Raw genomic sequence first — 14,508 nt, forward strand, 5'->3', positions numbered from 1 at the left:
TACATGCCTGCAAAGTTTGTCATCAACACAGTCGAATTTTTACAGGGCGGTACAGAAGGAAACGAGACGGCAGAGTGGACCAAAATTATATGAAGGTTGCACGTCTATAATCATTCGTACAAATAAAAGTGCAGTGACAAATTATTGAGGATGTCGTGTGAGTTAACAAACAACAAGACTCTCATCCGAGGAGAGTCATTTGAATAAATTACATTATGATAACAAAAAAGTTGCAGAAATATACTACGGCGAGCACACTCGTCGTGTGTTTCTTACTCCGCTCGAGATTGACCAGCCCGAGAAGAAAGAATAATGCCAACGATAAGACCATAGAGCGCGAGAGCTTCCGCGAAGATGAGAATAAGAATCATACCTACGAAGAGCTTTGGCTGCTGAGCGTTGGCCCTACGACAGATATAATAAATAAACCCACAACACTATTATTATCTTGCAAAATAAATGCAGCTTAAATATCGGAAGTGGATCAATTAACTAAATAATGTGTCAGAATGATTGCTATGCACAACCCATCAAATACTTCATGTAAGCATATAAAATAGATGAGCCCGAAGTGCAGATCAAGTAGTGGTAATTTGCTAAACAAGTTTCATGAAGGAGTTGGGGGGATCTGTTATTCCCACAAAATCTTTACACTCCTACTTCATTGACAACACTAATGTCGTCGGATGTGGAGGGTTAATAGCATCAACCAGGCTCATGTCAGAATAAGCAAGCATATAAAAATTAGCTTCAAAAGTTCATCCCAATGTTATCAAGATAACAGGAGTTACTAAGACTATAAATGACTGCACTGACCTTAATTATAAATCGTTCATGACCAAAACCAAAAACAAGCTCACTGGATATTTCGGTTCAACATCATAACTCTTACACCATTACATCCATGATCATAATGCTAAATCATGACTAAACAACATGCTAATATAACATTGGATTTACTTGTAAAGTCCTAGGTGCTTCCCAGAAATAAGGTAGGCAGGGACAAAGATCAAATATATATAAACCGATGCCTCTAGAGTGAGTCCATGACCATAACGACAATGAGTTAACCTTGGAGATATTTACGATTCATGGACCATGCTCTTAAGTCCAAATTCATCTTCAAAGTTCATAGTGGATTAAGCTATAACATATTTGCATGCCATCAGACCAACAAATCAAAAAAGAATGTAAAAAATACAAACACATCATATCATGGAAGCATTAAACATATATCATACGTATAAGCATTTCTAGAATATAATAACATCAAAATAAATTGCTAAGATATGCAAAAGTTGAATGTCCAAACCTATTAACTGCCTCAACTATTAAAGGACTGAAATGACAAATAAATACCAGGAACTTTACATAAAATCAAGCTATGATGTTCGTAATCCAGTCCAGAGAACAGCAGCATATGATTTATTTATGCATGTAAGTTTGGTGCTTCTCACACCGGAAGAACAGCTTGTTGATGTACCTCAAAACTGCGCATGCCATAGGAGACGTGAAAGTTACATCTAATTATATGATCTCCAAAAAGAGCTTAAAGCCAATCAACCGATCCATTTCTTTCTATCACCCTGCTTCTAAGTTGCCCTAGCTACAGGACATAGAATCTGCCTATGGGGAGCTTTTACCTTTATTTATACACTTCTTTAGCATTAGCATTGGGCCGACTGAGTCATCACTTCATGCTGAATGAGGTGGGTGCTTAGCACATAGAAATGTTGCTGTATACTTTAAAAAGAAGGAACAATATTCAAGGTAACTAGATCTGGTAAAGACAAACATCAAAATTTTTCACATATTCATCAGCTTTTTTTTTTCCCTTGAGTTACCTTTTTATGATCTTACTTGTTCATAAAATTGTTATATTTTTTTCCGAACTATTTGATCGAACCACCGGAACTGAACTCCATACTACTAAAATTACCAAAACTGTTTAAGGTTAGACCGGTAACGAAACCAAATGTTACTTTGAGCCTTGGGTTAACGAAAACAATTGAGTTGAAAGATAAACAAAGGTGGATGACAAAATGGTGATAATGAGCTAAAAATGTAGACTCTATGCGACCGACATAACATCATGTCTTTCCAAGATAAATAAACAGTCTCGAAATATGGCCATTTTTTGTTCTTCTTTTCATTAAGATACATTCTGGCAAAATACCACTAGGAAAACCTCTAGTAAACACTATATTACAATTTCAATTATACAATCAAGCATTAGATATTTCAGATACATCTTGAGTAATTAATGGCGACGATATATCTACACATAATTGAGAAACAAATGCCCAATATGCAAATCTGACACACAAACACACAGAGATAAATATAGATCAATCATACATCTAAAGAGATTGGATAGGGGGATCGAATAGCTACCTTACTCCAGCATCGCCCACGATGCCGATCGCCATCCCAGCCGAAAGTCCTGCAAGGCCACAAGCCAACCCAGACGAGAGGTGCGCGTACCCGTCAAAGAGATAGTACGACTTGGCCTTGGGGTTGATCCCAGTACTGATGATCACCGCAATGATGAGACCATAGATCCCAAGCACTCCAGCCATGACGACGGGCACGATCGACTTCATCACCAGCTCCGGGCGCATCACACCCATGGACGCCACACCGACGCCACTCTTCGCCGTCCCGTACGCCGCCCCCATGCCTGTCAAGACCAAGAACCAACCGAAACCATTCCAAAAAGCCGAGCTGCTACATCAAAGAATCTGGACGACGAAATCGAAACACACGATGTTCGAGGGAATTGCGGGAAATTACAGGAGAAAACGAGGGCCGCGGCAGCGCCGAGGAACCCGAAGAAGGGGGCAGTTTCGTCGCCGCTGAACGTCGACATCTTTGCGGAGGATTTGGGAAACCCTAGTTTCGTGGAAGGAGGCGAGTTGGAGAAGGCGGAGGAGAGGAAAGAGACGAATGGCTGGCTTCTATCATTGCGGTGATCGGAAGAGGTCTTTCTTGGGTCGGCGATCGATAGAGGCTTGTGAGACAATACACCCTTCGATTTGGTCAAAATTACAATTTAGACCGTGAGACAGAGCACGATCATTCTTATGGGTCTTTTGGTCATTAAGCATTATACAGTTTCGCCTTCTTTGGCACGGAGGACACGTGAAACGCCTGTCACGATGATGAACGGCGTAGATCGCGTCTGATGTTAAGACCAGTTCGACCGCCGATCCTCTCCAACTATCAGTTTAACTGGAATCGTCCAATTCCATTACAATTTCGACACCTGCACTCATCACTCTCGACGAGTTCAATCCAACCACGATCGGTTCCTCAATCACATAATAATAATGATATTATTATTATTTAGTAATGCATACCGAGACTAGTATTAAAGGAAGACTTAAATTACCTCAGAATGAGCTTGAAGAAACAACAATATTCATAGCTTGATCATGAAAGAACATTCATACCTCCTAATAACAAAGCATTAAGTTACTTCAGAACAGTAAGTCCATGGTCATGCAGGCTTCCAAGCAGTAAGGGCTTCTTGGAACATCTCCAACGTCAACTCCCTATCAGCATGGCGGAAAAAGGCATTTAATTCGTCTTTCACATCATATATCTTGCCAAAATCAAACAAGTATGTCAGACATTCCTTTTTCAGCTTGTTAAGTTGATAGAGCCATGCCTCGTGAAGCCTCTCGAGGACATTGTTGGAGTTGATGTCCTCCAAGAGGCTCTCCTCACAGCAGTCTTTGAGGTCGACAATGTCGTACTTGTCCGCCGCACCGAGCAATGCAAGTCTATGCTTCCAGAACTGATCCTGTACTATTGTGCCATACATGTAACAAAGAAGTGCCAAGCAAGCCTCCAGCGACATGTCCTCTATAACGATCATCGATGACTCTTTCTCCCTGAGATTGTGCAGGAACATGCTCTCGAAAACAGGAGAGCTTGCGGCAAGAACTGCTTTGTGGGCCTTCAGGAGACCGTTTGAAGTTTTGATGGTAACATCAGCATGGATACCCTCCTCGAGCATTCGAGAGAGGCATCGGATAGTGTTTTTGCTTGAAAGTGACTGCGGCATCCGTCCGTTAGACCAGATTGAAGAAGGATCTCCACCCTAAATTCCACAAGCATATGAACATATTGGTTCAGAACTTTTTTTCTTTAAAAAAAAGAGTCTGGAGATTTAAATCAATTTTGTTGCATCTTTTTATCATTCCTTTGAATATAATATCATGTCACAAAAGATTATGGAACTAGTTCTATATGAAAACATGAACAGTTCACAAGCCTTAAAAGTCCCAACTTCTTAAGCCCTTACATGCAATGGAGCTATCTTCAAGTCCAGAAACTCCACATCAACTATGAAGCATCCAGGAGAATTAAAATCAGTGACCCATACAAAGTCTTCACTGGTACGGAGAAGCTTCTCATAAACTGCAGTTGAGCCATGACCAGTCAGATAGCTGCGGAACAAAAGTACAAGCAAATACACTAATTTTTCACATTTTAAGTTTTAGTACCACAAACCCTAGTGTTCTACCATGAACTCTCGGTCAACCTATCTAGACCCATTGTGATAAAACTCAACCAATTGGACAAGCTTATTCAGGTTTTGGATCATTTGCCACACAAGAATAAAAGCACATTTTGATTCAGAATAAAAGGTTTAGTCTTTAGTCTAACTGAGTTAGGATCAAATCTAAAACGAACTAGTTTTAGTTGACTACCACAATTCTATATTCAGGAATTCCATGTATTTTTCCCATTATTTTTCATGTCATGTGTGCTTGGAAATCAAAGACAAATTGTACTTTGAATTGTAATCCAAGTGATATTAGTTGTTAAATTAAAAGGTATTTTGCTTGTTGCAGGACTCATATTTAGAGCGAAATCATGGCTGGGTATGAATAAGACGGAACCCGATGCGTTAGTGTTATAGTGGATGTGATGTGGCTGCCGCTAGCATCTCATACAATCGACGTGTCATCATCTTAGTCGCTAGTATCATGCACTACCCAGCAATGATTTCTATGAACACATATCGAAGTGCGGATTTTTATGAACGGCATGGCTAACTGACAAACGATCTAGTGTCTGTTATAAGCGATTGCAACCATCAGGCACAGCCACCCTAAACAGATGGTGTAATGGCCCCCCAGGCTCGACTATAAAAGGGGCCGCGTAGGTACGCTAAAGACACTAACAAAATAACAGGCCCGCTAGACTAGTCCGATTTGTTTGGCTTGTCCGAAACCATCATTGACTTAACCGTCGCAGAGGCATTATCGGGAACATCCACCGAGTTAGCTTTGCAGGGTCGAAAGACCAGCTTGGCGTGTTTTTCCGAAGACCGGCTTGAAAAAAAGATCAGGTTGGATCCAAGTTGGCTTCCAGCTCAGGCAACCTAGAATTGACTTTAACAGGTAGTATAACTCTACTTGTTACTATAGAGTGTCCAATAAAGCTACAGAAGAATTTAATTTGGATAGCATTCGAACCCTAATATAGTTTCTCAAATTAAAAGGGATTTTTTACCGTCTCTTGGAATCTAATGAGATGAAAACCATAGCTGGAACCCAATCAATCCGGATTTCATTCAAACCACTTCTTCCGTAGTTCAAACAGTCTTAAAAGAACTTAAATCCTCATATCTGTGCACTGAAACAAGCAAGAAATCCGAAATAGGAGTAAAACAAGTCAGCATAAATGAAGGGCGAGGCGATGAGGGATACCAGGCGACACATAGGATCGGCGGCCAGGACAAGGGGAGAAGACCCGAACCACAAATCGAGCGACGGGGAGCTGCTCCTTTGAGACCCGGCAGGGTTCCGGGAAGAGCCGGATGTGCATGTACCGATTCTTCTCGACCGAGAGGTACCTAAGAACCCGAACAACGGCGGTAAAGATCCAACTTCTGGCCCGAAAAGGTCAGCAAAGAGGGAAGTCGGTGAGAAAGAAGAGGACGAGACGGCACCAGTTCCAGATGCCGAGCCTGAAGGCATCCGAGCGGCGGTAGGAGCAAGGGCCAAAGCTCTCGATCCTCCACTGCGCCAGCCTCGCGATCGTTTCCACCTTCGAATCGTTAGGGTTTCCCACTCCGGAGCTCATCGCTCTCTCGCTCGCAGGGAAGTAAACCAGACGAAGCAACAAAGGCGCTTTGCACCGGTGATAAGGAAAGGCAGCAGTATCTCTTTCGATACTTTTGGATCAAAAAGGCATGACACGTACACCGGTTCTTCAATCGGTGTCCCCTGTCACGCCGAGACAGGCACCAGGTCCCGCGCGACCGTCGAACTCGTGGGCCCACCAGTTGAAGGTACTCTAATGCCCCAATTACCAAATAAGAAATCGTGTTTGGTCCTCCGGCAGAAACACCAGATCGGAGAGGAAGGGTTTCCAATGGGCTTCTTCGACGCAGGAGAAGACGAGGAGGTTTCTCGGTGCCGTAGCGTGTATGCCTCCAGATTAATTGGGAAGGCCGTCGACCCACAAATCAAACTAACTTTAATTTGAATTTAGATTTAGGTTCAGAATCGAAAGAAAGAATAAGGAATCCGATGAACGAAACCACTAAAAGAAAATTGAAATCAACATTTAATAAACAAGAGAACTAAGCTATCCATTTCAAAAGACATAATAAAAAGCAAATCAAATCGACGAGATGTTGGGAGGAGCAAAAAGATATCCTCATTATAATGCCGCAGACTAAATAAATGCAAAGTTTGTGTTTTTGATGCTAAGGCCACATGCATTACCATGAGAAATGGCTTCAAGTGTGTCCTCCGTTTGTTGCTTAAGCTACAGATTCGGCGGCACCGATGAACACTCATCTGTTGATCAACGAGTAATAGTGCATCCATCGAACAAATGTTACCTTTCTTTGTCAGTGACATATGTACTTGGTTTGTATGAGATCATTGCTTCTGATGGGGGACGAAATCAGTCGGCAATCGGCCGAGGGCAAGCTTTGTGCGCCGTTGCAGAGAGCTGAAGAGCCACCTGGTTTTTCTGAAGAATCCACCTTGAGTTCCACTGTCTTTCCACTTGATTCTGGCGTCTCTGTTTGGACCAAGAAATCATCCAGAGTTGCTAACGTTTTCAACTGCAGGTTGAGAGAGGCAATGGTCTTCTGGCACTTTGCAAGCCTTCCGGCTGCCTGAGCAACCTCTTTTTCCTGTATAGGAATAAATCACACGATAGGGTCGTGTTCGAGATACAAAGATCTGTTGCCTAAGCTTGAGGCGTTAAATACATTTACCTGTCTAATATTCAGAGATGCAGTTGAGTTTGCAGATTGTTGAGTCTCGGATTGCTGCTTCGTGGAAAGTTCATCTTCCAGTGTGTGGCACCGAGCTGCAAATTCTGCAGTCAATCTCTTCTCCTTTTCGATTTGTTTTTCTAATATCTGCACCTTCTCCTGAAGGCTCCGAACTTCCATGTGTTCCAGTTCAAGTTGCACCACCAGTTCCATTTTCTTCGCTTCCAGAGACTCTATATCGGATTCAAATTCTGCAGATGGTCGTACTTGCTCTTCAGCTTCTGCTTCTGATAAATCCACCTTCTCCTGTAGCTTGTGAACTTCCAAATTTGCTGAATTAGTTTGATATTCCAGTTGTGTTCCCTTTTCGTCAACAGCATCCATGCTTGGACAACTGTCAAAACAAAACATCTCAATTTTATTTTCAGTTCGATCAAACTTCTCATGTAGCTTGGAAAGTTCCAAGTTTGCTGATTCAATCTGAGACTCCAGATCCTTTCTCTTTTCCTCTAAGGTGCCTAAATTCTGGTACCTATATGTGCATTCTGCAGACAACCGCTTCTCTTCAAATTCCACTTTTAAGAAGTCTGTATTATCTTGTAAATTTGTATGATCCCCATATGCAGATTCAAGCTCAGATTCCATTTCCTTCCTTTCGGCATCCACCTCCATATTCTGACACCTGCCAGTGAATTTTTTGCTTAATGGCTTCTCTTCATCAACTCTCTTCTCTAATAAGTTTAATCTATGCTTCAAATCCCCAATTTCTTTATGTGCCGTATCAAGCTCAAGTCCCATCTTCTTTCTCTTTGCCTCTGCTATTTCTAGTTCTATTTCAAGAGTGTGCTTTTCCCCATTAACCAAATTAAGTTGTCTATGCAGTTCAACCAACTCACCTTCAGCTACTACTAGCTGATTGCAAGAGGTCTTCAGCTGGCAGTTGGTTTGAGCTATAGACGTCTCCATGTTCCCCTTTTCAATTGTCATTTTCTCAATCTTTTCCTCCAATACAGCCATCTGCTGGCGCATGGTTTCAGGACTACTTCTAGGAGACCTCTGCCTGGGTATGGCAACATCTAAATCAGCTTCATGCTCAAAACTAGAACTTCCATAGTCAATCTCTGTTAATGCAGCAAGCCTTTCCATCTCAAGAAAGTCATCCATCAGGTCAATTTCTACAGGACTGGTAAGATTTCTAGCACTTGACTTTTCATTTTTGAACTGGTCAAGCTCAGCAATCAATGCTGATGCCCATGAGTCAGGAACACTTAGCTCATTTTCCAGACCAAACAATCTTTCCCCGCTATCTGATTGACTATCAGTGAGAGACTCTCCATACAAAGAGTTGCAAATGAACCTGTGATCATTAGACAATGATGGCTTTTGTATTCTAGCACGCAGACTACGGCACTCAGCTTCGAGCTTGGCCATCTTTTTTATGCCCTCCAAATGTTGCTTACTGGCTGTTTCTGCAGCTCTGATACTGAGATCCATCTCTAGTGTTCGCACATGGAGATCCTCGGTTAAAGCAGTTAATTTAACTTTGAGTGAAGCATTTTCTTTTTCGAGAGTCTCAACTTTAGAGCAAAGCTCATGGTTCAAAGAGTTGTAACTTTCAGTTTTAGCTTCCAGCTGGGTTTGAAGCTCAGTGAAGCGGGCTTCAAGTTCAGACTCGAGAGACTCCCATTCACATGTTTTCTTGAAGATGGCATCCTGGACTTTCTCTGCTTGTTCTTCTTTTGATTGCCGTAGCTGTCTAACACACTCCTTGAGGGCATCATCAAGGTGGCCAAGTTTTTCTTCAAGGGAAGTATTCTTCTGCATTGCAGTTTTGAGTTGCTGCCTCAGATATGTGCTTTCCTTTTCCGACTTTTCCCAGCCTGGCAAGAAAAATGGAAATTTCACCAATTTAGCAACAAAGTTATAAATGTCTTTGAATATAAAACTAGTGAAAGACAGATGCTGACTGCAGAAGAAAAACCAATCGAAGAGCTTAAAATTGATGGTAATTGAGTTTTTTTAACTCCAAGTTTGTAGCCTTCTAAATATCCCATCATGTCATCCTGGACAAGTTGATCATTCAAGATGAGTAAAATTTTCTTCTGATGCCAATGGTAGTTAGCAATCATTTATCATACATGGTGGGATACTATATCTGCTAGAATGTTATGATGGTGGAATAAACTAATGCACTAAAACATGAAATTCTGAAGCTTATGACAGAAGATTATTAATCATTTTAATGTTATCAAAATTTGATGATGAAGACATAGTTCAGCTGCAACAGTACAACAATAAAATAGTGCAACCTTCAAAAGGTACGGCATTAGGTCTGAACTACAAAAGAAAACTAAGTCATCATGTTTGACTACTTCGTGCAAGATGCAAAGTACTAATCTATGCACCACACTGCACAATTGTAGAAATTTGATTCAGAATTACAAAGTCAAAAGCCAGAGCCAGATTACTTCATAAGGAATCAATGTTGAGCGACTCAACTAGTCAGGATCCACTTAGCCATAAGTTCTTGGTAGATGATTTTTGTTTTACAATATACATCCTGCCCTAAAATTCCACACCAACAAGCATGGTCACTATATTTAAGCAGGATGGCAGAGCATGGAATGAGATGAAATAGTTCTCATCTGAGCATAATCCTAATTTATTATTTGCAATATCAAAAAGACTTGATTGCACCGGCTGAGTTCTTTTGCATTCCAGATGATTCGTGCCAATACATTCACAGACTTGGGTTGAATTGTCTATATGTTTGCTTGAAGTATTTGTATCAGGAAGCTTACCTAAAAGAGCTTCTTCAGCAACTTTTGCATGTTGCTTCACCAAATCTTCTTTAGAACGTATACTCACAAGAGCAGCAGCTAATTTCTCGGTGATGCCATTTGTAGTGTCACCTACTTCAACATCAACATCTTTTAATGAATCATCCGCTGATTGTGCATCGCTTGGAGAAGAATTAGCAGCAGAAGCCCTCGATACCTCCTGCAATCAGTATTTCAGCTGTTCATACAACACCACCCATATTTGTTTGCCGTAAAATACATGTCTAGCACATATTGGGATGTAAGGCCATAAGGTTCTCTTCAACTCCAGAGTATATACATACATATATAAAGATATAGATATACTCTGCAAGATACTGCTTAACCCAGATAAGGCATGCCAACCAATCAGTAATAAGCATTCAATTTGCTAATAAAAAAACAAAAAATGCCAAACAAGTTTCCTAATTTTTACCTGATAATTAGTGGATGAGGCTTAAGGAAAGTGTTTTCAATTTTTGGCTAAAATGTCCACTGGTTCATCTATTCCTTCCAAATGTTTTCAATCGATATGGAGTTAATAATTTACACTAAATTGTAGACATAAATACAGGCATAATAAACTCAAATGTGTCTGGGATCATTTTGACATGATACAATGTGAAAAATCGGTCCAAGGTTGTGTGACTTATTATAATCATTTACAGGACTCCGAGTAACCAAACAGTAGACACACTATCATTCAGGTTGTCGTGACGTTGCTTCATGCATGCACAAACTGTGATATATGGTAAAAATATATATCTTTGAACTGAGGTTCAAGCAATTTAGTGTGCTTCATCCAAGGATTGCCAATTTAGACATCACACTGATATTGCCCCTTTATGGCCTCGGTGATGCGGGCTCAAGTCATGGAAACAAGATCTCTGCTTGTGGGCCTGTAAGGTCACATACATCAACTCTCCACACCTTGAACTCAAAAGGGCCTCTTTCCATGGTAAATGGAGAGGCTGATCAGCTAGTGTTATAAGGATCTTTCTATTGTTTTGTTTTGTGAATTTCTGGAGATGATGTACTTGCTAATACAACACAATACTGAACACCATCCAATATGACTAGCTAATATGGCAATAACACATCATTAACCAAAACAACATGACATTCAATCAGACATTACTTCCTTGAACTCCAAGAATCCCACATTTGCATTTACAAGCAAAATGGGGGGTCCTAGTTCCAAGAATCCCACATTTGCATCTACATTACTTCCTTGAACTCCAGGAAGAACACAAGCAAAATGGGGGTCCTTGCTTGTTAATATACCACAAAGGGAGAGTTTAAGCATAAAGATAGGAAGCTTAGGAATGACATGAAAGAAGGACCAAATGATGAGAAATTCAAACAGATTTCTGCGATTTGAAAGTTGAAGAGTTCCAAGAGAGCTTTATTTAGCGACAAACTACAAAGAAACAAGAAACTGAGACTTCAAAACGAGAATATGAACACGAAAAGAGAAGGGAAACGGACCGGCTCATCCCAGTACGCTTGGGAAGAAGATAACGACCCCGAGATCTCCGTCTCCCTAGGGCTCATCTCCGAGGACTGCTGCAGCCAGCACAGCCAACTCTGGCAGTCCAAATCACCACGCCGACCTCAACCCCTTCGACTTCACACCCTTAAAAATAGAAATTAGACGACGACCCCGAGCCCCCACTCACACAAACAGAACCCCGCATTGTCCAGAACCACCCCACAGAGGCGAACACCATCAAAGAACGGAAATCTTGGCCGCCAGCGTAGCAAGAACGTCTCATCGAATCACCATCGGAAGAAAGAAAGCAGTAGAAGTGGGGAAGAACAGCCGGATGACCGATGGCTTCGATTTGCGGAGCCTCGATAAGGTTAAAAGGGCGCAGAGAGAGAGAGAGAGAGAGAACCGACCAAAATAAAAACGAGCCTTTTTCTCTTATTTGAAGCACTGAGGGAGCGAGAGCGAGAGAGACATGTCAGCGGAGATGCAGGGGAGATGATTAGATGTCATTTCTGGATCAGGATGCAGGTACGCTCACTAACATCCCCATCGGATTCCTCCACGAGAATAGCATGAGAAGAGGCGAGAGCGACGTCACATTGGGCGTTTCCTCTGTTCCCTGTCGTGGCCTGGAGCGCAGATGGCGGAGAGGAAAGGAATTTTGAATTCAAGATGGAGAGTTCTTTTCTCTCGGAAAAGGTGGGATCTCCTCCAAATTTCCTGTTTTAGTTCCGCGCATCCAATTCCGATCGTGTCCGTCGGATGCTCTCCGGACGGCAAGGTGATAGATGAGTTGAGTTGGGCCGGATCTCCTCCAAATATCTTCTTTTCGTTCCGCGAACCCAGTTCAATCTCGTCCGTCAGATGCTACCCTGATCGGTGATAGAGGAGCGTGATCGAAGAGGTCAGTTGGATCTCCTCCAAATTTCGCGCTTTAGTTCCGCGCATCCAATTGCGATCGCGTCCGTCAGATGATTTACGTACGTCATGAGATCCGTGCTTTAAAAAACGAAGGCCGCCTTGGTTTGCGTGCGGGATCCGATCCCAAGTCGGCGGATCAAATTGAGGACGGACGGTGGAGGCTCACGGGATCGACATTTATCGGTCCCATCGATCGATATGATTTGATACCTTAAGATATTTTATAATTTATAAAAGAAAAAGAAAATAATTAATTGAAATTTTACGTAAGCAGCGAAGAATATACACGTGTCAAAACATTATTGCGAAGAGGAACACACGTACACGAAGGATGACGGAAAGAGATCAGCCGGCCGCTGGGACGAGGCAGACATGACTGGCTCAGAAACAGTCCCTCTTCGTATGAGAACAGAGGTTGAAGGCGACCTCCTTCCACCGGATGATAACGACGCTCCACCGTCGTGCTATGGTTCGGTGCAGGCGTGGAGGAGTTCGGATTCACAGATCCCAAGCACTCAACACCCACCTCTCTTCTACAATAGCAGCAATGCGACATTATCTCCATGCCCATCGACACGCAGACGTGGTCTCTCCACCGCCATGAGAGCTCCTGAAACCCTATCCAGGCGCCCATCTCGCCTTCTCATTTAATCCACACACACACCACGCGGTCACAGGCGAAGAGAAGAGTACCGCCACAAAGCCATGGCTCAATCCATGCTCGTCTCCAGCATCGGCGGCAAAGAGGCTGCATTGCTGCAGTCCCAGACTCACCGGCTCCGCCCCACGCCGTTCTCCCACCTCCTCCTTCCTCGAGTCCCTCACGGACGACAGCTTCCGCCGCCCGCTGCTTCCTTCTTCCCGACTCTCGCCATATTCAAGCCCAAAACCAAGGCTCCGGCCAAGAAGCAGGTCGTCAGCTTCGCGCTCTTGTTCTGCGGGACTACTCCGTGCACGAGTTCCCGGTTGACCGTGTGCGCTGCGTTGTACAGGTAGCGAAGCCGAAGCCGAAGCGGAAGGTGGAAGATGGCATCTTCGGCACGTCAGGGGGGATCGGCTTCACCAAGCAGAACGAGCTCTTCGTCGGCCGTGTCGCCATGATCGGGTTCGCGGTGAGTACGCATGCCATCGACTGCTTACACCACGACCGAAGCTTGAAGACGATCTGAGAGCGGCTCAAATTGCAGGCATCTATACTGGGAGAAGCGATCACAGGGAAAGGAATCCTAGCGCAGCTCAACTTGGAGACGGGAATACCGATCTATGAGGCGGAGCCGCTCCTGCTCTTCTTCATCCTCTTCACTCTTCTCGGAGCAATAGGCGCTCTCGGCGACCGCGGAAGCTTCGTCGACGATCCGCCCACGGGCCTGGAGGGGGCCGTCATCCCTCCGGGCAAGGGGTTCAGATCTGCTCTGGGACTGAAGGAAGGAGGTAATTGAACCCAACTGCCGATTTGATTTGACCCATGGAAGGCGATCGTGACGCCGTGTGTTGTACTTGAATGAAAGGTCCCCTCTTCGGATTCACCAAGGCGAACGAGCTCTTCGTGGGGAGATTGGCTCAGCTGGGGATCGCATTCTCCATTATCGGCGAGATCGTCACAGGAAAGGGAGCGCTGGCGCAGCTCAACATCGAAACCGGTGTGCCCATCAGCGACATCGAGCCACTGGTCCTGTTCAACGTTGTGTTCTTCTTCTTTGCAGCACTGAATCCAGGGACCGGGAAGTTCGTCACTGACGTAGAAGAAGAAGAGTGAGAGTGTTGTGATGGTTCATGTATCAGGGCAACCTCCATGTCCATTCTGTAGCTAAGTTTTGCATGTACCTTGTATAACAGGTGCATAGAAACCCTAAACCTTCTTATTTCTTTTCCTTTTGCCTTCTCCATGGAGGAAGAACAGTTGTTTGGGCAAGTGACAGCACTACATATGCTGATGACATGAATTGGATGGTAAAGGTATAACTACATATCACTTAAAAAAGTGCAGTAAATTTTACATCTGTAGCTCATAAACATCTGTGGTTTAT

General features: G+C 43.3%; 4 protein-coding genes across 4 annotated transcripts; 1 reads left to right on the forward strand and 3 right to left on the reverse strand.

The window, feature by feature from the left end:
• Nucleotides 1-75: 75 nt before the first annotated feature.
• Nucleotides 76-3,073, reverse strand: LOC135617807 (V-type proton ATPase subunit c1). The gene is made up of 3 exons (XM_065118440.1): nucleotides 2,794-3,073; nucleotides 2,395-2,680; nucleotides 76-405 (listed from the first exon to the last, which is right to left on the reverse strand). Exons 1-3 carry the CDS (start codon nucleotides 2,867-2,869, stop codon nucleotides 273-275), a joined length of 495 nt encoding a protein of 164 aa, XP_064974512.1. The 5' UTR covers nucleotides 2,870-3,073; the 3' UTR covers nucleotides 76-272.
• A 292-nt stretch (nucleotides 3,074-3,365) lies between these two features.
• Nucleotides 3,366-6,180, reverse strand: LOC135617806 (BTB/POZ domain-containing protein At1g21780-like). The gene is made up of 4 exons (XM_065118439.1): nucleotides 5,966-6,180; nucleotides 5,724-5,869; nucleotides 4,310-4,425; nucleotides 3,366-4,105 (listed from the first exon to the last, which is right to left on the reverse strand). The coding sequence occupies exons 1-4, from the start codon at nucleotides 6,097-6,099 to the stop codon at nucleotides 3,500-3,502; spliced, it is 1,002 nt and encodes a 333-aa protein (XP_064974511.1). The 5' UTR covers nucleotides 6,100-6,180; the 3' UTR covers nucleotides 3,366-3,499.
• Nucleotides 6,181-6,655: 475 nt separating this feature from the next.
• On the reverse strand, nucleotides 6,656-11,975 carry LOC135617805 (filament-like plant protein). The gene is made up of 4 exons (XM_065118438.1): nucleotides 11,557-11,975; nucleotides 10,051-10,249; nucleotides 7,250-9,129; nucleotides 6,656-7,165 (listed from the first exon to the last, which is right to left on the reverse strand). The coding sequence occupies exons 1-4, from the start codon at nucleotides 11,620-11,622 to the stop codon at nucleotides 6,875-6,877; spliced, it is 2,436 nt and encodes an 811-aa protein (XP_064974510.1). The 5' UTR covers nucleotides 11,623-11,975; the 3' UTR covers nucleotides 6,656-6,874.
• Nucleotides 11,976-13,096: 1,121 nt separating this feature from the next.
• Nucleotides 13,097-14,479, forward strand: LOC103992607 (photosystem II 22 kDa protein 1, chloroplastic-like). Its single transcript, XM_009412387.3, has 4 exons — nucleotides 13,097-13,393; nucleotides 13,474-13,593; nucleotides 13,669-13,912; nucleotides 13,990-14,479. Exons 1-4 carry the CDS (start codon nucleotides 13,187-13,189, stop codon nucleotides 14,235-14,237), a joined length of 819 nt encoding a protein of 272 aa, XP_009410662.1. The 5' UTR covers nucleotides 13,097-13,186; the 3' UTR covers nucleotides 14,238-14,479.
• The last annotated feature ends 29 nt before the right edge of the window (nucleotides 14,480-14,508 follow it).

This window comes from Musa acuminata, chromosome BXJ2-7 (assembly GCF_036884655.1).
Source record: "Musa acuminata AAA Group cultivar baxijiao chromosome BXJ2-7, Cavendish_Baxijiao_AAA, whole genome shotgun sequence".
Classification (NCBI taxonomy): Eukaryota; Viridiplantae; Streptophyta; class Magnoliopsida; order Zingiberales; family Musaceae; genus Musa; species Musa acuminata.